Source organism: Neophocaena asiaeorientalis, unplaced genomic scaffold (genome assembly GCF_003031525.2).
Source record: "Neophocaena asiaeorientalis asiaeorientalis breed wild unplaced genomic scaffold, Neophocaena_asiaeorientalis_V1.1 scaffold302, whole genome shotgun sequence".
NCBI classification, from domain to species: domain Eukaryota; kingdom Metazoa; phylum Chordata; class Mammalia; order Artiodactyla; family Phocoenidae; genus Neophocaena; species Neophocaena asiaeorientalis.
The window spans coordinates 2,078,061-2,100,849 of record NW_020174038.1 but is presented as its reverse complement, the minus strand read 5'-3'; the positions used below and the strand labels follow the sequence as shown (position 1 = coordinate 2,100,849).

The following is a 22,789-nucleotide window of genomic DNA, read 5'->3' as shown; positions in this document are numbered from 1 at the left end:
AAAAGACAGACACCCTCTACTGCCTCCGTTCATTGCTTCTTAGATTTATTTTACATTTCTAAGCCCCAGCTCAGAAATCAGATTTGCCCTGGCTGCCCGGAGCCTGCCTGGTGACTTTCTTCGTGCAGTTGGAGCAGGCGGAACAGACATTTGTCACCAAAATGGGACAAGAAGTACTCATTTTCCAAACTGACTTTTAGAAATCGTTTTTATTGGGGGCACTTTGGTAGCTAGCTGGCTTCTGAACAATACAGAAGTACTAAGAAATGCCCCAAATCTGTAAAACTGCCTTGGTTCCTTGCTGTCAGATGCCTGAACCCAATCCTTGCACAAAACAGCTGTCTCAGTGGTAATTATCCAAAAATTATGACCTGGAAATCCATCTAGGCAGGATGGGAAATTGCTTCAGAATTGTAGCAGGTTACCTGCTAGGGTGAGGAGGCCATTAAACCCACACAGGCTGCTGGGTGCTGATGTCAGAGCTACAGAAAGATGTCATGTGGTTACTGAAATGCTAATAGATGGAGGCCCCTGAGTGTCCTTTCGGAAATGACACCCTCTCCCGGGAAAAGCTGGAGGCGGATCTGAGGGAAGACCAAATCGCTCATGGCCAATAAGCCTCTAAATGCGCTTTTCCATGAACCTGGAGCTATCTTTCCAAGCAACTCCTGCATCTTGGCATGAAGTTACACATTGGTGACCCTACAGTGTGCCTGGGCACGGGGGCTGGCCCCCAAGGGCCTGATGCAAGCGGCGGAGGGACCCAGGGCCTGGATAAATGGATCATCTTCATGGAAGGATCCAGAGCAGTTCCTCCAACACTCAGAAACCGCTGTAGACTCACCGCTTACTGCAGCCTTAGGCAGTGGCGGTTTGAGCTGCACCAACGCCTGTGAAATCTGGGCGTCAGGAGTTCTCTTCCCTCCCGGCTCCTTCTCACTTTACATGAAGTTGAAGTGCTCACCGAAGCCTTAATAAGCAGACCCTGTCCTCTCTCCCAGCAAAGACTCAAACTCAGGGGCCCCAGCGACGACCCTCACGCTCCTGGGCGCCAGCCGGGGACGGCGGCCTCTGTGCCACGGTTTGCTTTGGCCACGGTTCTCCCTGGCCCAGCGTGAAGAGAAGAAACCTCACTGTCCTCTCTCTGCCTCTCTCTGGTTGTGGGATTTAAGCTCTGAGGCCCTGGGTGCCTGACCTGCAGAAGCGGGCCTAGAACAGCACTGCACTGACAGTGAATCCCTGACCCCGGCCCGCCTCGCCCCGCGCCCTGGCCTTCCTTCTGTTTTCAGACACAGCTGCCCGGGGTACACTCTTGTTACAAGGCGCCCCTGCCCCTCAAATCCCCCACTCTTTTTGGCCACTCACTGCTCAGCACAGAGCCCACCGCCCTGGGCAGCGGGTCCAGAGTGACGGGCGCCCCTCACTGTCACACGCCCACCTCACTATCTCCACGGGCTTCTCCTCTGAAGTCAGTACCCCCGTGTTTGTCCCTCATGGAGTCTGTCTCCCTCGACCCAACACACGGTCTAAGGGGGAGGGGCTGGCCTGCCTTGTTCACTCTGTATTCCCAGCTTCTCACCAAGTTCCCGGCACACAGTACATGCACGATACGCACTGGTGCTTGTCTCACTTAGCTGTCGTCAGAATTAGACGAGCCCATGTGTGCATGGCCTCCCTGGAGTTGCTGGCGCATAGTAGGGACTCGATGAATGTTAAGCTATTCTCAGTGCTGCTCTGTTTGTCCCCTGCACTTTTCTCAGGTCAGCCTGTTCCTCCCTTCTGCTCTGCTCACGTGTCTTCCTCCCCAAGTGAGGTGATGCTGATGGGAAAGTTAGGATCCATCCACCCATCCATCCAACAACTATTTCTTGAGCACATTCTAAGTACCAGGCACTGTGCCAGGCAGAGAGGAAACAATAAACGAGTAAGACGGGCACAGTTCCCGCCCTCGGGGAGATCACTCCTCTGCGGGAAGCTCAGACAAAGGGGCAAAGTCAGCCTTGATGGTACCTGCTGATGAAAAACACAGCAGCGACATGTGACTCAGGTATGGGAGGTCACAGTGGACATCCAAGCTGATACCCGAAGGATGAACTGGAGAGAGAGACAAGGGGAGTCCTTGCTGGTGGCCCTTCCCTGCTCTGTGAGGTGGTCTGCTTCCAGGGGACAATTTTCTTCGATCCCTAACTTACAGGAAAACCAAAAGACATAGCTTGGTTGGGCCAAATTGGGCCACTGTTTTGGTCTACCATTACTAGACAAAGAGGTAGCCTGCACAAGTAAAGTTTCCCAGAAAATTAAAGCCTACCTTTCTGCATGCCAGCACCTTGACTCTTCTGATGAAATTATTTCATTCCTCATTTTGTCTGGATGACTGAGAATGACCACCATGAATATACATTATTTAACTGGACTGAAATACGGCAACACTCTCAGGAGCTACTGATGTACGAGGATTGCTCACCTCTGCAATTGAGGAAGTAAAAGGTATTCTCTACTTAAACAAGTAAAATGTCCTGCCATGTGGATGGCGAACGCGAAGTGGACAAGGTTTTACACTCAGGCTCCAGCCACAGGGAACCGATCCGGGTAAATAACTGTCAGACAAAGTAGGGAAGAGAGGGGGCCAACAGGGACGCAGGGAAGAGCTTATGTGATGCTCAGCATGGTCTGTACTTGGGGGCAGTGCCTGGAGGGATGAGAGGAGTCAGGCGTGTGGGCAGGACTTGGGGGGTCTGCTCATAGAGATTTCCTCCCTCTTTGAATGCCCTCTCAATCAAAGAGATGAAACTATCTCAGAAAACTAAAAGTAGCATTTTAAAGAATGCCACTTGGATCTGAGGGTGGTTTGATTACTCTGCCCCTCCCCTGATTCAGCTCACCTGGCTGTCTCTACCTGCCTCTTGCCCATTTACATTTTAGCTCTGCTTCAGGATGAAAACTCTTCCTGACAGTGAAGCTTATCACTATTTATTAAACATGGATTCTAGAATACAATGCTTTAACTGCAATATAATCATGGGCTTCCTGACAGTTACTAAGTTTTGAATAGTACTGAAAAATAAATTAACTAGGTTTTTTCCCCCAGAGAATTTTAAAAGTTCAAAATGTAATCTCCTTTTCAACAAATGATGCTGAAACCACTATAGATCCACATGCAAAAGAGTGAAGTTGGATCCCTACCTCACACCATATGCAAAATGAAATCTCCTTTGGTTTCCCTGGGGCTCATGAACTGTTTATAGATTATTGAATTTCTACTTTCAAAAGAGAGGCCTACATAGGACGCTGGTATCCCTGGAATAGAATGAAGATCTCTCTGGCACTGGTTACAGAAAGAGAAGCATTTGGATAAATGCTTCTCTCTCTGGGCTTTTCAACCAAATGTTTTCCCCCAAGAGCACTCTCTTGTGTGCTACGGCTGCTTATAAACCAGAAGTGGCCTGCTTCTTCTCCTGCATTTCCCCCTCAACTTCAAAAATAAAGGCAATCTTCAACCACAGAATTTGATGTGCTCCTTGTACAATTCCAGAAGAATGACCAGACTGACTGATGACCCAGTTATGACATCCACAGATGGAAAACATGAATTTGGGCCAGACATCTAATAGGGCCTGAATTTTTGTGTTCATGATATCACCCTGTCACTAGAGTTTGGAACCTGAAAAGGGTGTGTTTTCATGGCTGTGGGTGTTACTGATATGAGAATTATGTTTAATTTTCTGTTCTCTAAAGAGTGTTCGGACAATGTCAGGAGAGGAAAAGAGGGCATGATTTATGGCAGACGAAGTGTCTCGTGAAGTTGGGAGTTCATGTTCAATCAGGAAGATTTCACAGCTGGTAAGAGGGGTTGGTTTACCTCCAGGATGAGCTCTGAGTTTTGTTTTCCAATGGTTTTCATTTCACCTTCCGTGACTGTACCCTGTAATCCCAATAGAGAAAAAATAAACATAATGGATCTTAGGGACATTGGAAGGATTTGCGTCCCCTGCTCCTGCCTGTTCATCCCTCCTTGGAGAGACTCAAGGTGGTAAAAATCTATTATTCATGGACTGATTTTCCAGGTTATTTAGAGCATAGCTTCCTCTCATCGTTTTGCTGCAGGCTTTTTAGCCACTAGAGAAAACAAAAAGTCGTTGAAATTCATGTAGGGCTGACGTTTACTTCTTCACAACTCTGACAAGAGGAAAGTGGGAAGGTGAAACAAACAGGAATCAACCAGGTGGATTGTTGCTGAACTCAATGGATCCATACCCAGCACTCTGAGCTGGGTTCAGGGACACAGAAGCCAGGCGGAGTCTGGGGTGCCGATAAAGATGGGATGTAAAGATGGATCAGGAGATGAAATGACAGACAGAACACTGCATTTAGAAGAGGCAGAGCCCGTGGAGAGAGGAAAGAGGCATCCAAGACCGAGCCTGACCATGTAACGACAGAGGGTCACCTGCAGTACGTCCTAGGGAAGTCAGGGTGTGCTCACAGCAGGGCTCTTGCTTGGAGCGGGACACACGGGCTTGAGGGCTGCGCTGAACTGGGTGATACCGGGGAAGGCTGAATGACAGAACCTTTCTCTATCCTTTGCTCAGGCAGCAACGTCTAGCCTCAAAAATAAATGTCGAACCAACTTTTTCTTTTTTAAATGGCATTTCTTTTTAAAATTTTTATTTTATTTATTTATTTATTTTTGGCTGCACTGGGTCTTCACTGCTGTGTGCAGGCTTTCTCTAGCTGTGGAGAGCGGGGGCTACTCTTCGTTGCGGTGCGCGGGCTTCTCATTGCGGTGGCTTCTCTTGTTCCAGAGCACGGGCTGTAGGCACACGGGCTTCAGTAGTTGTGGCGCACGGGCTCAGCAGTGGTGTCTCGCAGGCTCCAGAGCACAGGCTCAGTAGTTGTGGCGCACGGGCTTAGTTGCTCCGTGGTACGTGGGATCTTCCCAGACCAGGGTTCCAACCCGTGTTCCCTGCACTAGCAGGCGGATTCTTAACCACTGCGCCACCATGGAAGTCCCTGAACCGATTTTTTAAAAAAAAGTATTGGTTTGGAGGGGCACCTTCCGTGCCCCCAGGTCTCAGCTTGGACCTGAAGCTTCCCTCTAAGTCATGAAAGACGGCTGTTGGTGAGGCTAGCGCAAGTGCAGCGGACGATTCACTCAAGGCTTCCGTGACATTCAACGCCTTTTTCGTGGCTCAGGTATGTACGAGCCCCATCCTGTGTGCTCTGAGGATGCTCACCGAGCCTCCCGTGGTGAGAACATGAAGGGAAAGGCTGTGTTAATAACAAAGGAAAAGAATATGCAGGTGCCGTGAAGCTGCCCCTAAACGGCAGGAATGAGATTAGGATAAAATAAAATGAAATGAATATTGTCGTTTTGAAAACTAATGAGGCATGTGTAAAGAGCTCCACAACATTCGTCTTCTCTACAGCAATTCCAACTCCGGGAAAATAATCAAAAGAAAGAGCCTCAAATGTAAACACAGTTTTGTGGTTAATTTCCGTAGCTCTTTAAACTCTGTAAGACTGATGTACTAAGATGTCTGTGGCATCATTAGTTATCACCGTGAAAACCTTGAAGCAGCATCCGTGTCCAACAGCAGCGGGATGATTAAGTCAATTTTGGTATAACGAGGATATTAAACTGCCTAATAATGATGTTTTTAATGAGACTTTTAAGGAAAATATGTCTGCTGTGTGTAAGAAGTATTTTAAAGAGCAATATGCAAAACTGTATCGCGTGACATCAGCTATGTCAACCAGCCTAGGAAGAGAAAACTACGCAGAAATGTTAACAGTTGATATCTCTGGATTGGACTATATGATTTTTATTTCATCCTCTAAAGCTGCAGTGTCTCATGGGCAGCCACAAGTCATGTAGCTATACAAATTTAAATTCATTAAAATAAAATAAAAATGAAAAAATTCAGGCCTTCACTTGTTCCAGCCACATTTCAAGTGCTTAAATGTCTCATGGGGCTAGTGGCTACTATATCCCACAGTATGGCTAGAATATTTTCATCACCGCAGAAAGTTCTGTTGGGCAGGTACTGCTCTAGAGATTTCTCTAATTAGAATTTCTCTAATTAAAATTTCTCTAATTTTCTATGAAGACCATGAGCTATTTTTATAATCAGAGAAAAGGAAGAAAAAAGTAAAGTTCAGATTCGTGGACTGTAGGAAAAACCCGAGAGATTATTTTAGGAATGGCAAAACAGAATCAAGGTGATTGTACTGAAAGGAAGCAGCGAGGCTTTAATGAGAGTGTAAACACTGTGGAAAATACTGTTCTCAGATTAAGTACAGAAAAGATGTGTTAACCAGAAGGGAGGTGGTCCGCACGGGACCCAGGAAAAGGAGCTCAGAGGCAAGGTTAGTCAGTGCACTCAGCATGGCTGGAGTGGAGGGGGCAGCTCAGGGCGGTAGAGAGACAGGCCCTACGATATGGGTGGACGCTCGGACGGCAGCAGCTCAGCAGCCCCAGCAGAAGGTTATCCAGCAAATCCTTCCTGTTTGGACTCCACTCTCAACCGGACACCCTGGACTGCAGGACTCATCCGCGTCTCCACTCCTTCCTGGGTACACAGCTCAACTAATGACCTGGAGCTCCCTTATAGCTAGATGGGAACGTATGACTTATCTGGACAGTAGGTCGGGGCAGCCAGGACATGGACCACTTCCAGGCCTCATCCAAAACCGATCTGCACCATCCTCCGTGCCCTTGCCCTCTCGGCTTTCTGAGTGGCCGCTGGAGAAGGACTCCGAGATGGTAGAACCACCTGGTAGAATAAACCTCAATCCCTGAGTTTCTGCTTGAAGCGTCCACGGGAGCTGCCAGGATAGAAACAACTGCAGCAGATTTTGAGCAAGAAATAAACCTTCGTTGGGCTACCCCAGAGAGATTCTGTGGTTATTTGTAATAGAGTAGTAGCAATGCTTATTCTGAGAAATAAAATTCTAACTTGACCTTCCGTGGGGAAGGTATCAATGCAACAGGTCGGGTTATTCAATCCTGCTTGCCTCCAGCGGAGCCTAGAACTCTCAGGCCGATGGGAACGTGGCCCTTGGAATGTTCTTCATGTCACTGACTGATGATGTTGGTGTGTACACTGGAAGCGACGGGGCACCCTGGACCAGTTTGGCCGGATGTTTGGCAAGCTTTATGATGTGTACCTGGTGTCTGTGCTGGGAATCTGAGTTTTGTGATCACGGCTGTACATGTTGCAGGAGTGTGTCTACCTGACCAGCCCTCCAGAGAGCCTCAGACTCCATCTCCTGCACGTGGCCCTGTAGTGAGGCAGGACTTGGAAGCCTGCACCTGACCTCTCTGGACTTCTCCTGATGCATCTTATTTGCCTGTGGCTTTTACTCTAAACCCTTTGCTCTAATAAACCTTAGCTGTGACTATGACCTGCTGTTGAGTCCCATGAGTACTCCTGGTGAGTCAGTGAACTTGAAGGTGGTCATGGGGCTCCCCAGATACCTCCCCCATAAGATCTTTCTCCAGGAAAACAGAGCGCAAGTCATCGGGAATAAGTATGCTTTCTACCTGGCACTTGGGTATGTTAGTACCATCTGCTGGCATTCTAGCATATACATCAAACTCTCGTGAATTTGGTTGATGTGAGTCCATTCATCAGATTCTGACTGACAACAATGGCACTCTTAGGAATCTTGGGAAGATTATCTGGAATCCTGTGACCACCCAATGGTTGATGCTCCTTCAGGTGCCAACCTGGATGACATTTCTTCGGTGTCTCTTACATGCCACTTAACATGTGATAAGATGAAGCAAGTTCACAGATTTAGGACGAGCCGTGAGTGAGGCAGAAATAAAGCCTGTGGAGAGAGATCCCATTTGGCGGCAGTGGGGGGGGGTGGGGTCCAGGGAGGAGTCCTGAATGAAGTGGCATTTGCGACAGACCTGGAGGGAGGAACATCATTTCAAGTGGGAAGAGTGACGGGGAGTATGTGCATCTGAGTCAGAGTCTGCAGGAGGAAAGACTCCAGCAGGGGAAGCGCAGGACACCTTCAGGGGCTGTGAGTCTAAAGGGTGCTAGCACAGCTCTGTTCAATATCTGAGACAGCAGGTGGTCAGGGGGGCATGGTGCTTCGGGAGCACTGATGGGGGACCATTGAAGGGCTGGCCTCTGGTGAGCACCTGTTTACCTTACAGTCAGCCTAGGCTAAGTGGTCCTTCTTCCTGGGCTTAGGGCCCAGGATTAAAACTCACTCCTGGGCATATATCCAGACAAAACTCTAATTCAAAAAGATACATGCACCCCTGTGTTCATGCAGCACTATTTACAATAGACAAAACATGAAAGTAACCCAATGGACATTTGTCCATCGATAGATGAATGGATAAGAAGATGTGGTACATACATACAATGAAATATTCCTCAGCCCTTAAAAGGAATGAAATAATGCCATTTGCAGCAACATGGATGGACCTGGAGACCATCACAGTAAGTGAAGTAAGTCAGACAGAGAAAGACAAACACCATATGATATCATTTATATGTGGAATCTAAAATACAACACAAATGAACATATCTATGAAACAGAAACAGACTCATAGAGGACAGACTTGTGGTTGCCAAGGGGGAGGGAGAATGGGGTTGGGATGGAGTGGGAGGTTGGGATTAGCAGACACAAGCTATTATATATAGGATGGATAAACAACAAGGTCCTAATGTATAGCACAGGTAACTATATTCAATATCCTGTGATAAACCATGATGGAAAAGAACATGAAAAAGAATGTATATATATGTACAACCGAATCACTTTGCTGTACACTAGAAACTAACAGAACATTGTAAATCAACTCTACTTCAATAAAATAAATTTTTAAAAACTTATTAAGGGAAAAAATGAAAAAAAAATCAACTCACCCACAAAAAACACAGTAACCTCTAATGGAAAATTGGGTAAAGCGCATAAAGAGATAATTATCCTAAAGAAGAACCCAAAAGGCCAATACATGTAAAAAACAATACGCAGTCTCTCTGGTAATTAAAGAAAGATCAATTAAAACACAGTTAAAAAAAACTCATGCTGCTGAATCTCTCATAAAAGTCCTCAAAAACATCATTTTGTAAATCCATATATCACGTCAGTGTGAATGTTGTCATTTTTTATTAACTGTCAAACGAGCACCCACGTGATCTGGGCCTGCCTGTCCCACAAGTGCATGTCAGGCCACGAGCCCCCAGGCTCACTCTGCTCCACTTACCCTGAACCCCTTCCTTCTCTCCAACAGGCCAAGTGCACTGTTCCCTCAGGGCCTTTGCACGGGCTGTTCCTTCTGCCTGCAATGCTTTTGCTCTGCCCTGCCCCAATTTTCCCATGGTTGTCTCTCTCTAGTTATTCGGACTTCAACTCACAGTCACCTCTTGTAAGGAGCCTTCCCAGACCCCCCGAGGTAACGTAACGCGTCCTCTCTCACCACGTCATCCCGCAATTTCATAGTCAACAGAGAAGAGATCTCGGCTCCTTAGGACACGTTCTGCTTCCTTCCCACTTCTTGTGCTTATCTTTACCCTTTGGTGAGACCTCTCTGCCAACAGGTAGCTTCAAATGAACCAAAAACATGTGGCCTTTCTGCCTGGATTTCAATTTCATCACCGGACACACCTTCCCTACCTGAAACAGCCATGAGTGAAGCAACTCGGAGACAATCATCATCTGATAAAATGAGCCACCATATTTTCTTCAGAAAATACACTTACTGAAAACACATTACACAGATAGACTGAAGCAACGCTCAGTAACACATTTAGAGAAGCACCCGACACTGGGTCGGGTGTGAAAACTTCAGAGGCATAAATAATACTGTTCTCTTCCAAATACAGAGAGAAATCTCTAACTGTAGTTTCTCCCTCCAGGGTTTTCACATTTTTCATTGGTTGAAAAGATTCGAAAGAATCATAATGTATCATGACGTGTGAAAATTATCTGAAATTCAAATTTCAGTTTCTGTACATAAAGTTGGACTGAAACAGCCACGCTCATCCACTTGCCATCATCCGTGGCTGCCTCAGGCCACCACAACAGAGCTGATGACAACTGTGACAGAGACCGCCCAGGTGGCAAAGCCTAAAATATCTACTATCAGGCCCTCCCCAGAAACCGCCTACCAGCTCTGCTCTCAAGTCCTGAATGTTCCCACATGAGCCTGACCTCGCGAGAACCTGGCCAGGAGAATTTGTTTTCCCCTCCACGTGAGTGTTCCCACACCTCCTTTGCCCTGAGACACAGTTACAGTGGCCGAGGTCACGAAAAGCAGAAAAACCACTTACATAGGATCCGTAATCCACAGCCAGGGTCTGCAGGGCCCAGGGGAGCCCAAGGCCAATGAGGATGTCAAAAACATTGCTCCCGATGGAGTTGGACACGGCCATGTCCCCCATGCCTGCGAGGACAAGAGATTACTTGAGTGAGGGAGGTGGTCCCTAGGCGGTGCCCTGGCCCCCAATGACTCTCTCGAGCCCCTGGTCTGACAGCCAGAGACCCACGTGCCCGGGTCTCTCCCAGGCCATCCATCACTGTAGGATGATACAGATTGTAAAATAGTCTATTGAATACACATTTTCTTTTTGTGTGTGCATTTTTTCAACAGAACAGGATGAAATATACATTCTATTGAACTGCTGAGCTTAAATGTAATTTGAAAACCAACTATGGTTCCAAAAATTCTGAAGCATCCTATAGAAAGAAATAAACTCAGCAGTCTATAAAGGGCTCCTGAGTTCACCGACCCACGGTTCACTGAACCCATGGTTCAGTGTCATCACCCATCTGCTCTACGCTGTATCCAATTCTTCTTCTAAATAACTGAGCAACATTAAGGAAAATAATGTAACCAGCAGAATTTCACAAGGACCAGCGGAGGGCACTGTGCTAAGGCTGGGAGCCACAGGTTGTGTTTGCTGAAAACCAACCTCCTCCCGCACAAATCAGGCACATAAATTAGAGTGGGGGCTGGGAGGTGCACGGCCATCCAGGGGGCATCCACCTAGGGCGGGGCGGGTAAACTGTGACCTTGGTTTTGAGGGAGGAAGGGTCTGTCATACACTGAAGAGTGACCTCTGGCAGCTGGCACTTTGAGGGGTTCTGCAGTGGGTAAACCTTAGGCTATGGGGTCGGTCCTCTTGAAGCCTCAGTTTCCTCATCCATAAAATGCATCTATGATTGTCTCTAACTCATAGAGTTATTAAGTAACATCATGTGCTTAAACTGCTCTGTTCAGTTGCGGCACTCAGCAAAGGTTAGCCATCATTGTTTTTATTACTATTTTTTTTTGTTTGTTTGTTTGCAGTACGGGGCCTCTCCCACTGCGGAGCACAGGCTCCGGACGCGCAGGCGCAGCGGCCATGGCTCACGGGCCCAGTCGCTCCGCGGCATGTGGGATCCTCCTGGACCGGGACACGAACCCGCGTCCCCTGCATCGGCAGGCGGACTCTCAACCACTGCGCCACCAGGGAAGCCCTTTATTACTATTTTTAATAACAGAAGTAATACAACCTCCAGAGAGGATGTGGGTGCGACCCAGGAAGCGTCTCTGCCTTCCTCGAGGGTAGACCTCTGGCTTGTTTCCTTGTTATTCTGATGCCAGGAAGCCTTTTGACCAGCGTGGCACTGAAGCAGCCCAGTGCTCCTTCCCAGCTGGGATTTGGTGCCTCGGTAACTGCCCTGTGACCTCCCCCCGCCCCCCAAGTAGGAAGTCCTGCCTTCGTGTCCCAGCCCCGCCCCATTCGGGGTCCCACCTTGTCTGGCCACAATGAGGCTGGCCATGCAGTCGGGCACGCTGGTTCCGGCTGCCAGGAAGGTGATCCCCATGATGACGTCAGGAATCCCCAGCGTGTACCCGATGATCGTGACCTGAGAGAGGCGGGAAGAGGAGAGCTGAGGGCTGGCAGCAGCCCCACCTGCCCGCAGACCCTCCCAGCAAAAAGCTAAAAAGTCTGCAATCTGGGCGGTCTCTCTGGGGGCCATGTCTGCTCTCTGTATCAAGACAGACGGACGAGGAACATCGCAGGGCGCAGACGGGGCTGCTGGCAGGGGACGGGGGTGCAGTTACGGAGCCCATGCTCTCCAACCAAAGACTGGCCTCTCTTACTTGTTCCTCTGGGTGAGGCAGGCGGCTTGAGGGAGGAGAAACAGGGTTTCTGGGAAAAGGGAATATAGGGACAGTATCTGAACTCAGGATGTTCCCGGGAAACCCAGAACGGATGGCTGCCATGCTGTGCTGGGAACGCAAGCGTCCACGTCCCATGCTGGCTGCATAATGAGACTTTACAGGAGCTGGGAAGGGGCTGACTCACACCATCCAGCCTTGTAGGAAAAGCCATAAGCAGCTGATTCCTTTCCTCTCTTGCTGGAAGCCTGGGGACATCACCTCTGCCCACGTCACCCTCTGCCCCACAGTGGCTTACGTTTATCTAGTACTCAGGCACTTCTGTTAATGCTGAGTGATGCTCGTGGGCTTTAACTTATTTCATTCTCACCACAACCCCAGGGAGTAGGTGCTTATCTGCATTCTTCACAGAGGCATCGCCCAAGGCCCATGCACTGGGGAGTGGCCGGGGGTGGGGGGACATTCCCACCCAGGCATTCAGGCTGCGCTGGCAGCACCTCTATTTACACAGGAGGGGCTTAGCTGGAGGAAGAACAGCTGACGAGGAGGCAGTGCCTCCATTCCATTAAATGAACCCATTCTGGCCCCCAGTTTCCAGATGGGCAAACTGGGAGGAAAGCAGTGGGTGAGAAGGCGTGAGGAGGGGCGAGTGGCAAAAGTGAGTGAGTGGAAAGAGACCCATCCCGGGTCCGCTGGCTTCAGGAGAGGAAAACTTGCAGGAGGTGAACCGAGGAGGTCATTGTGGGATGCCACGTGCCCTCCCTCACTTTCTGTAAAATTACAAGAAATGCAAATGGGCTGTGGTAAGTAGCCCACCCCTCCCAGCTCCTCTGGGACCCCTGCGCTGGAGCCTGGCCTCACTCCCTCCCCGTCCAAAGGTTTGGGGGATGTTAGTTAAATCCGTAGGGATGCCTGGCTTGGTCCCTTTCAAACAGGGAATGCACGTCATTTCCATCCGGTGCTGAACTGAATTTGGGGTGGCCTCGGGTTCTCTGCTTTCCCCTCTCCAGGGAGGAAAGTGAGAGCAGAAACACAGCGTTTCTTCTGTCTGTTCTGGAGCCTTTTGTGAAATGGAGCTGCAAGCGTCCTGGCTAACCCTTGTTTTTCCTTTCTCACCCTCAGCGGGATCTCTGCAGGAATTGGTTTGGCTCCATGGGGCTTGGCCTGGGAAGGGGCCGCTGCCCTCGCCCCGTTGTTACTGTGGTTACCATGGTTACGGCTGAGGCTGGCGTTTGGGGGAAGTGATTCTCCGGGTGGCTGGACCAGGTCTCAGGGATTTCTCCTGGTTTCCCGCTTACTCCTGGCCATTTCTCAGGGCTTCTCAGAACCTCCCCCAGAGTGGAAGGAGGCAAACAGAAGGAGGGTGAACCTCGGATCCGTCGGCTACTCTGCGTGTTAGTGGACTTCAGAGAAAACCACTGGGCCGCCTGGAGTTCAGGGACACCAATGCTACTCCCCAAACCTGGCACCCAATGAGTGTGTCAAATAAAAACGTCAATGAACGCAGGATGAAGGAGAAAGCCCTGGCTATAAGACTTGGGTTGAAAAAAAATTATCTGTTTGTCTGTGATGCTGAAGGCATGGGATAATTACGAGTTACTTGTGTCAGGTTTACACACTTGTTATTACCTCTAAAATAATCTTTTCAGAACCTCTTTTTAGCTCTTGAGTGTAATTCTCCAGAATTTATACTGCATCTCTACGTGATGCTCAAGCATGATTATATGCACATAATTCTGTCATGGCTTTTCATTTCTGCCCAACTCCAATTCTAACGTATTAGGTTCACTCCTCAGTTAGAAACCAGAGTCATAGATGGGAAGTGCACTCTGGGTGGCTGGGTTTCCTGGAATGGCTTTGGGGCAGAGGCTCTTTTGAGCAATGGTCCCTCAATCCATGCCAATCCTTGAATCATTGTTTCAGCTTCAGAAGGGACACTTGAGCATTCACCTGGTCCAATGACTTCATTTTCTGGTTGAAGAAACTGAGCGGAGATGAGGGGTGACTATGATGGATGGGATTGTCAGCCCCCCCATGCCTCCCACCCTTCCTCCACGCTGGCTGCCTGTGACCCTGCTGGACTTTCCACTAGAGCGGGTGGAGTATATTTCCCCCACTCCATGGATGTCGGGCTTGGCTGATGGAGTGTGGGTGGAAGTCTCAAGCCAAGGGCCTGGGAGGCACCTGTGTTTGCTCTTGCCCTCCTGCATTCCAGTGATCTACCGTGAGAAGACATTCCCCGGGTAGCCACTGGTCCAAAGAAAATGAGCACACACACACGGAGTAGACATGAACCCCACCTGCTGCCTGAATCAAAGGTAACCACACTGGAGCTGAGAGCAGATTGCTTAGCCAGTGCCCTCTAAGATCAGTTACTCTATGGTCTACCTGTCGACATGTGAGCAGGACCATAAAGTCTTGTGATTCTAAACCACAGAATTTAGGGCTGGTTGTTACACAGTGTGTTGCAGCGACAGCTGACTGATACAGTTACTGGGCTGAAACCCCTGCGCCTACTCCCCTCTTGTTGAGAGTATTTCTCTCTGAAGAGATCCGGCACTGCACAGGGTCCTGGACTCACCATCCACACCATCATGTAGGAGAAGGCTGCGATCCACAGCGTGGAGGAAGCGAAGGTCACCATAAACCACTTCTCCCAGCGGGGCTTGTTGCAGTTGGGGACAGTGAAGTACAAGACAAAGCTCAGGGGCCAGGTGAACGCCCATTTCACTGTTTCCAGTTTGCCAGCTGGGAAAACAACAAAGGTGGAAAAAAAAAAAAAAATCAGCGAGCTACATTTCTCTGCTCCACCCTCTGCACAGCTGTCCCCGGACATTTACATCCTAACGGAAGGCCTGTGAAATAAGCCTGACCATGTTGCTCTTTTCCCGGTAGACTCAAATGGCTTTCCACCAGCAACAAAACCAAGCGGAATAAAAAGTTATCCACTGCCACCTGCTACTCAGGCAACTGGAGCCAGGTGGAAAAGGATGAGGAGGATTCTCAGGATACAAACGGGGTGGGGGGAGAGTGAGGGGTCGGGATGGAGGTGGGGGAGGGGAGGTAGAGACCGCCAGCTGCCTCTGGGTCCTTCTCCCCATGGACGGGCAGCTACATCTTCCCAGATTCTAAGGCGTCAGCGGGCACGGCGCCACCTAGCGGAATTGACCAACATCCTCTGTCAACGTGCTGAAATCTTGAAAGACCAGCTGAAAGCTCTCAAGGTTGTCAAAACACCACTTGAGTGCCTGCATCCCAAGCTGCTATGGATTTGCAAATCCATAATTGCTTCCTGGCTCTAACTATTTACTGCCATGGACAAGATGATGGATCTGTCAGTGATGACCTGATCCTACCATCTCTGAGTGCTGCCTGAGTGCTGAGTATCAGGGACACCCATAAATGCTTATTTTGGTGACAACATTACCACAAGTTCTTGTAGCCTCAGATTTGAGAAACACAGTAGTTCTCCTTTGGCCATTATCACCATCCTGCTTAAGTGCTAACTCACCTCTAAAAAGAAATATCAAGATCTCCATCTTCCAGAAAGTTCTCTGGGTGCATCCTTCTGGTCAACATCCCACCCCTCTACCACCATAGATTAGTTTTTCCTGTTCTCCAGCTTCAAATAAATGAAATCATGTAGTATTTTTTTGTGTCTACCTTCTTTTATTCAACATAATGTTTTCTGAGTTTCATTCATGTGTAATTCATTCCTAACTGCCCTGCAGTGTCCCATCCTGTGAATACACCACGATTTGTTTATCCATTCTTCCGTGGATGGGGTTTGGGTTGTTGCCAGTTTTCAGGTATTACAAGGAAAGAGGCGGGGAGCTTTCTTGTAGGAGTCTTTTTGTGGGCTTGTTTCCATTTCTCTTGGGCAAAGACCCAGGAGTCGAATTGCTGAGTCATAGGGTGGGTGTTTATTTAACTTTGTAAGAAACACTAAACTGTTTCCTAAAATGACTATTCCGTTTTATATTCCCTCCAGAGATAAGGAGGTATTTTTAAAATTACATTTTGAATAGTATGAATAAAATTTATTTTATAATTTTACAATTTATTTTATAATTTTATGCTAGCATCCAGCACTTATTCATACGTCTCTTACCAGTCTCCAAACAGTTTCCTAAAACTATTTAAGCGGAAAACTGCAGAGTAAAGTTACACAATGCCACTTTTGGCCCCTGGTCTCCCTAGATGGCAGGGTGGTCTCTAGGGGGAGATGGGGGCTTTCTCATCAGACAGCGCTGGGTCCAGTCCCCGTTCTGCCGGAGTCGAGTGCCTCAGTTACTTAAATTCCCTAAGCCTCAGTTTCCTCATCTGTAAAATGTGGACACAGAAACACTGAGCTTGAGGGTTGCTGGCAGAATTAAATGAACCATTAGGATAGGGATTGGGGCAACATAAGTTTGCACATTACCGGACTCAAAACCCTCAGAATCTTTCCTGACTTTCCATTCTTTCATTCCCCACCTCAACCCTGGCCACCTGCCCAGGGAACTCGATCCGTCTGCATCCTCCTATCCCCATGGTCTCTCCCTGGACCAGGTCCTCCATCTATGACCTGGCTGAAGACCTGGCTTCCTAAGGGGACTCCCAGCACTCTCACCTGCCGCACCTCCATCTGCATGCCACTGACAGCCAGAGTCTCAGAAAGCAAACTGTTCTAGAACCTTCCACTGGCTTCCAGTGTCCTCAGAGTAAAACCACATCTTCCCACAAGGCAAATCATTGACTGGTTTGGCTCCTGTCTGCCACTCCCCCTGCTTACACACTCCCCTGGCTCCAAGCCTCCTTCTGCCTCAGGGACTCTGCATCTGTGGTTCCCTCTGGATAGAGCTTGTGGCTGTGCCTGTCCTGTTGAGCAGGTGAGCTCCCAACATAAATATCACCAGAGCCCTCAGATCACCCAGTCTGCGATCCCCTCCCACCCCACCCCTTGCTTTCCCATCACCTGCATTTATCTGCTTCATAGCAAATGTTTTCTATTTGAAATTAACAGGTTTGTTTCCTCACTATTTTCAGTTGCCCCCAAACTAGAATATAAACTCTATAAGAACGAGTGTTTTCTCCAACTTGCTCATCACTCCGTTTTGATGCCACGAACAGTGCAGGGCACACATCACATGCTCCATACGTATTAGTAACAACAGTAATGACATAACTATGAACAATCTAATCAGACGGACCAAAGGAAGCGATCTGTTTTTGAGAATCTAAGGGCATCCCACTTACAGGTGCGCAATAAAGCAAAGAGAACACATTTGTAAGAAAGGAGGAGTCTCTCTCCATTAGCTGCTATGCATCTGTTTAGATTTAAGGTTTGGAGGTGGTGAGTGAACAAAGAGAACACTGGCTGTGTCTGGCTGGATTACAAAGCAACCAGGCTGTCTGGGAGTTTTCTGTGAGGGGCTTTCAAATGCTGCACCATCCAGAACACAGCCAGATCCTCCGATCCCAAATGCTTCCTGGAATTCCACACATTCCTAAAGCCTGCACTGTGGTGATAAGGGATGGATCCACCTGGGGCCCTCGGCATCCCCTCACTGACCACCCAGTCCTCCTGATGCCCTCTCAAGGGGAGGGAGAGACAGATAGACAGAGAGAGACTGAGACAGAGACAGAGACAGACAGAGAGAGAGAGAGAGAGAGACAGAGAAGAGAGAGAGACAGAGAGAGAGAGACAGATAGACAGAGAGACAGATAGAGACAGAGAAGAGAGAGAGACAGAGAGAGAGAGAGACAGATAGAGACAGAGAGAGAGAGACAGAGACAGAGACAGATAGAGAGAGAGAGAGAGAGAGAGAGAGAGAGAGAGAGAGAGAGAGAGACTTGGTTCATTTAAAATACAAACCCAGGGCTTCCCTGGTGGCGCAGTGGTTGAGAGTCCGCCGATGCAGGGGACACGGATTCGTGCCCCGGTCCGGGAAGATCCCACATGCTGCGGAGCGGCTGGGCCCGTGAGCCATGGCCGCTGAGCCTGCGCGTCCGGAGCCTGCGCTCCGCAATGGGAGAGGCTACAGCAGTGAGAGGCCCGCGTACCGCAAAAAAAAAAAACAAAAAAAAACCCACACCCAATCAAAGTAACAAAGAAACACAAGAATGGGGAGAGAAATGATTTCAATCTGGCTGTGTCATTCTTCAGAAAATAAAAAAGAGAAGAAAACGAGGTCAGAACTATGACTGCGAGAGCTTAGCACGTGATATTGGTGAGGGGAAGTTGCAAGCAGTGTAAGTTCACACCAGTGAGTTTTGAGTTTTTTTCTCTCAGCTGCTTTAAAAATTCTGACTTGACACTGGAAGGGCATTATATCTAGAAAACGGTTTTCACTATCATTAAAAATCATATGTTTTCTTTAACTTACAGCTCCACTCTGACAACAACAAAACAGAAATTCAGAGTATCACCTGCAACGAGCCTTTAAATGTAATATAACAAATGTAACTCCTCAAACACCCCAAGTGATGCAGAAATGTGCTTTTTATGTGATTTCGAGCACCAGGAGCGTTCAGGTAAGGATCGTCCATCTTTTAGCCAGTCGAAATTTCTATTTCTGAACAAAGGGGTAAAAACTGTATCCCTTCTTCTTTCAGCCAGTATTTCTGGACATTTTCCCATCTTTTGTTCCATTGTCATGTGGTCTAAATACAGCCTTCCCCGGCTCGTGGTGGGCGGGTCTATTCATCAATTTAACAAATATTTAGTGAACGCCCACTACACCGCTCTGTGCTGGCACCGCTTCAGGTGCTGAGGGCGTAGCAGCGAATTAACAAAACAACACTCCCTGCACCTGAACCCGATGTTATGTGACGTTTTCAAAATCAGCCAGAAAGTCAGGGGATGAAGCAGGGGCGTGAGCTTAGGACTCTGAGCACAGAGCACCCCGTTGAGCATCACTCTTCCTAAAAAGCACAGAACTTGTTCCCAAGTTATAGTCCTTTACAAATTTATTTTAGAAATGTATTCATTTTTAATTTTACTGAGTTATAATTAACATACAATATGACGCAATTCAGTATTTTTATGTCTTATGAAATGGTCACTGCTTTGAGACCAGTTGAGACCATACTGAGTTATGTGGTGCTGACCAAGCTTTTTAGGAAGCTTAATACTGCCAGACGGAGGAAAAGTCATTGCTCAGTATTGCAGACCCAGAACTAAGTACATACATTTGTTCTAATTATATAGGCAATAAAAATGCACATTGTGTTAAAATGGAAAATGTAGGAGAAACATACTAACATTTTGGTGTATTTTGTTTCCGTTTGTGCTCCAGGAAAGTGTAGTTACCTCCACACACGTGTCACTGCTTCTCTTTCTGTCAGTCAGTAGTAAGAAGGCTTTCTTCTCATAAGAGGTAAGACTATAAGTACAACGTATATGTATGTAGACACATAGATACATATACTACGCATAGGTATATATAATAAATACATGAATGCAACCTACATGTATGTTATATGCACATAAGCATGTGTTAATATAGGTGTATATATTATATGATACACTATATGTTAACCGTGTAAATATTCGTGTATTAATACACACTATATTAAGTGTATAGAAACCATGTTACATGCACACATTAACTCGATCATACATGTGCACAGAGTACATACATGCACACACACATACACGCACGTCCTATATATGCGTCTGTTTACACACTCCCACACAGTTACTTACTTGTTCATTATACACACTCTAGTCAAGCCCTGGTGGCAGAAACACAGGGAACCCAGGCCCCTGCAGGATTCCCGTGGGAGGGAAACACATCCTCACCCAGTGGAGGGGCCTTTTTCAGGCCGAAGGAACTTGGCCTGAGAGGACCCTCAAGGGCCCTCTGCTGGCCTGAGGGCCTCCACCCACTCAACCACTGGGACGAAGCGGCCCTGCCCAGGGGAAGGCCTGGCCGGACACTCAGCCCCCAGCCTCGAACGGAGGTTCTGGGCCTGGGAACAGGGTTTCTCAGCAGCTGGTGGAGGACAGGGGGCCACACTCGGACAAGCCCACCCTCCACTTCAGAGGCAGAACCAGGCCCTGACCTAGGCTCCCCGGCGACACAGAGGAACCATGAAGATGGTTGGTGGGACGCCGGGCCTTTAGCCCCCGCCACCCACGGCGGCCCATTGACTAGCAGCATCGGCATCACCTGAGGGCCTGTTAGACACGCACCCGGCCCTCCCGAATCAGAGCCCACCCTTTGTCAAGGATGCCCAGGTGAGAAGGGCTGGTGTAGGGGGGACTCAGGATCCCACTTCCGGTCTCAGCACCTTGGGGCCCTGGGGTGAAGCCGAGACCTCTGGGGTGGCAGGACCATGCACAAAATCCCTCCTCCTTGCAGGCCTGTGCTTCCAAAGGACAGAGGGTGCCTGAGGTGGGTGCCTGAGCCCACACCTGCAGCCATGTCTCCCAACACGTGAGAAGGCCCTGGGGCCTCCACATCTGCATCCTAATCCCAGGGGCAAGGGTGGGGAGCAGAAGTTCAAGATACCCCGAAGCCTCACAGTTAGGTCTGGGGTGTACCTCGTCCAGGTGAGGAACAGGGAACACGTGACCCACAGGGGGCCCCTCTGTCTCACTGAGTGACGAGGGTTGTCTGCTCTCACACACGTGGCTCTGATGTTTTCCTGGAGGGGTGCACGTGGGCTCCTGGGCTCCGGGGCCAGCACAGCGCCAGCCACTTACAAACTCGTCAACTGGCCTCACGGCTTCCTTCGTCGGGGTAAGACTTTAGACAAGTAAGCGCTCCTGGAGCTTGGTTGCGGGCTGCTGACGGTGAACTCTAAAAACATGGGCTGGGGGAGGCAGAATTCCAGGTGTGGCCCTCAAGGTCTGTGCCCCAGTTTTCACAGCCTGCGGGAAGGATGAACCACCAGCCCTAACGGTGCTAGGCTCCAGACGGGCAGGTCATGATCCATCACAGGAGCCCTCGGAAGCAGAAGGGGAGGCTAGAGGGGTGGCGAGTGTGGGGAGGACCAGACACAACACGTGGTGCTGGTTTGCTAGACGAGGGGCCACGGGAGCAGAAGGCAGTGGCCTGGCGCAGGGAGCAGCCCCGGTGACAGCCACGAGGAGGAGACAGACTCAGCCCTGCAGCCACCAGGAACCCACTCCTGCCAGGAACCCGAGTGTGCCGGGGCCTCTGGGAAGGCCCACAGCCCTGTCCACCCACCTCCATCACGGCCCTGTGAGCCTCGGAACACCCAGCCGGGCCACGCCGGACTTCTGACCCCCAGAACCCGAGCAAACCAACAGGGTTAAGCCGCGAGGCTTGTTCTCATTTGTTACAAAGCAGTAGAAAATGAACACAAGGCCTTACGAAGGAGGAGCGGGGGGTCTGGTCATTTCATCCTTAATATGTGTTTGTCCTGGGCTATAGAAAGGTTGCCAAGAAATGTTGCCAAAGGTGGCAAAATGGGTAAAGAACCAGGATAGTTTTTTCTAGCAAGATAACCTACTAACAAGTAATGATTTAACTCTGGGTGGGCGATTCTGGAGTTTGGGGTCTAGGAATCTGGGTGGGTATTTTCTAGTTAGTTTTGGTCAGCCCTTGACCAGGTTGAGATCTCAGGAGCCCTGAGGGGGCCCCGGCGACCCCCTGAGCTTTACCTGCTGTCCCTGGACACAAAGAGGGGTAGAGAAGGAGCCTGCATCCAAAAGTAACATGCGACTCTGATACCCTGTGCCCACGTCTCACCATTAAACGGCCTTTCACGTGGAACCAGCACTCCCGCCTGAAAACCCTCAGCCCCCATCCATCCCAGAACCTCAGAGAAGACACACAGGCTGATTAAACTTCACACACTTGGCAATGAATGCGAATTGGACCATCGCACTCTTTCTTGAAACAGCCAGAAATTTCCGGAAGGTCTAGCAGAATTCTTTGGGCTTGGTCCACCCGTTCCCCTAATGGGTAGGGCTGGGGGACAAGGCTGCGGGAACAGCCAAGTCTTTGCTGGAGGCAGCAGTTGCGGGGAGAAGGACACTGCCCTGGTGGCCGGGGTTCTGAAAGCTTTACCAGCCTCCGCCTGTGCCTCCACCCGTCAAGGAGCCGGGAGATTCCCTGGGCCAGCCCCGCGGTGTGATTTAGGCCCTTTCTACCCAGGTGTGCATCCCCTGTGGTGCCCATCCTGGAAATAGCAGGTCCTGGGACAGGTGGGGCCTGAATGGGGATGAGGGAAGAGCAAAGGCCGCCTGGGAGGGCTGCTGGGCCCCCAGGGCAGGCTTTGCCAGGACAGCCTCCCACCAACTGCAACGGGGTGGGTGAAGCCCTTCTCCCCCCAGCACCATGTGCCTGGCCAATGGGGTCACGGGCTTTCCTCCTTAGCTCCAGGGGACCCCGAGGAACAGCTGAGGGAGAGCCTCCTTGAAATGCCCACATTTCAACCCATGACCGAGTGTCACCATCTTGGTCATCTTTGGACCCCCTACAATAGAGTCTTATTCCGCTGTAAAAATTAACATAGGGCTTCCCTGGCGGCGCAGCCGTTGAGAGTCTGCCTGCCGATGCAGGGGACACGGGTTCGTGCCCTGGTCCGGGAAGATCCCACATGCCACGGAGCGGCTGGGCCCGTGAGCCATGGCCGCTGACCCTGCGCGTCTGGAGCCTGTGCTCCGCAACGGGAGAGGCCACAACAGTGAGAGGCCCG

General features: G+C 49.5%; 1 protein-coding gene across 2 annotated transcripts in view; it reads right to left on the bottom strand.

Annotated features, from left to right (window-relative positions):
* The window catches only part of SLC24A3 (solute carrier family 24 member 3), a 394,577-nt gene that overhangs the window by 10,845 nt on the left and 360,943 nt on the right, over positions 1 to 22,789 (bottom strand). Inside the window, exons 12-15 of one of the 2 annotated variants that reach the window (XM_024753730.1) lie at positions 14,715 to 14,881; positions 11,763 to 11,877; positions 10,296 to 10,408; positions 3,860 to 3,922 (exon numbers count right to left, since the gene is read on the bottom strand). In XM_024753730.1, coding sequence (XP_024609498.1) covers positions 3,860 to 3,922; positions 10,296 to 10,408; positions 11,763 to 11,877; positions 14,715 to 14,881 — 458 coding nt within the window. The remainder of the gene's footprint in view (positions 1 to 3,859; positions 3,923 to 10,295; positions 10,409 to 11,762; positions 11,878 to 14,714; positions 14,882 to 22,789) is intronic. The other variant, XM_024753731.1, reaches the window with a different exon arrangement.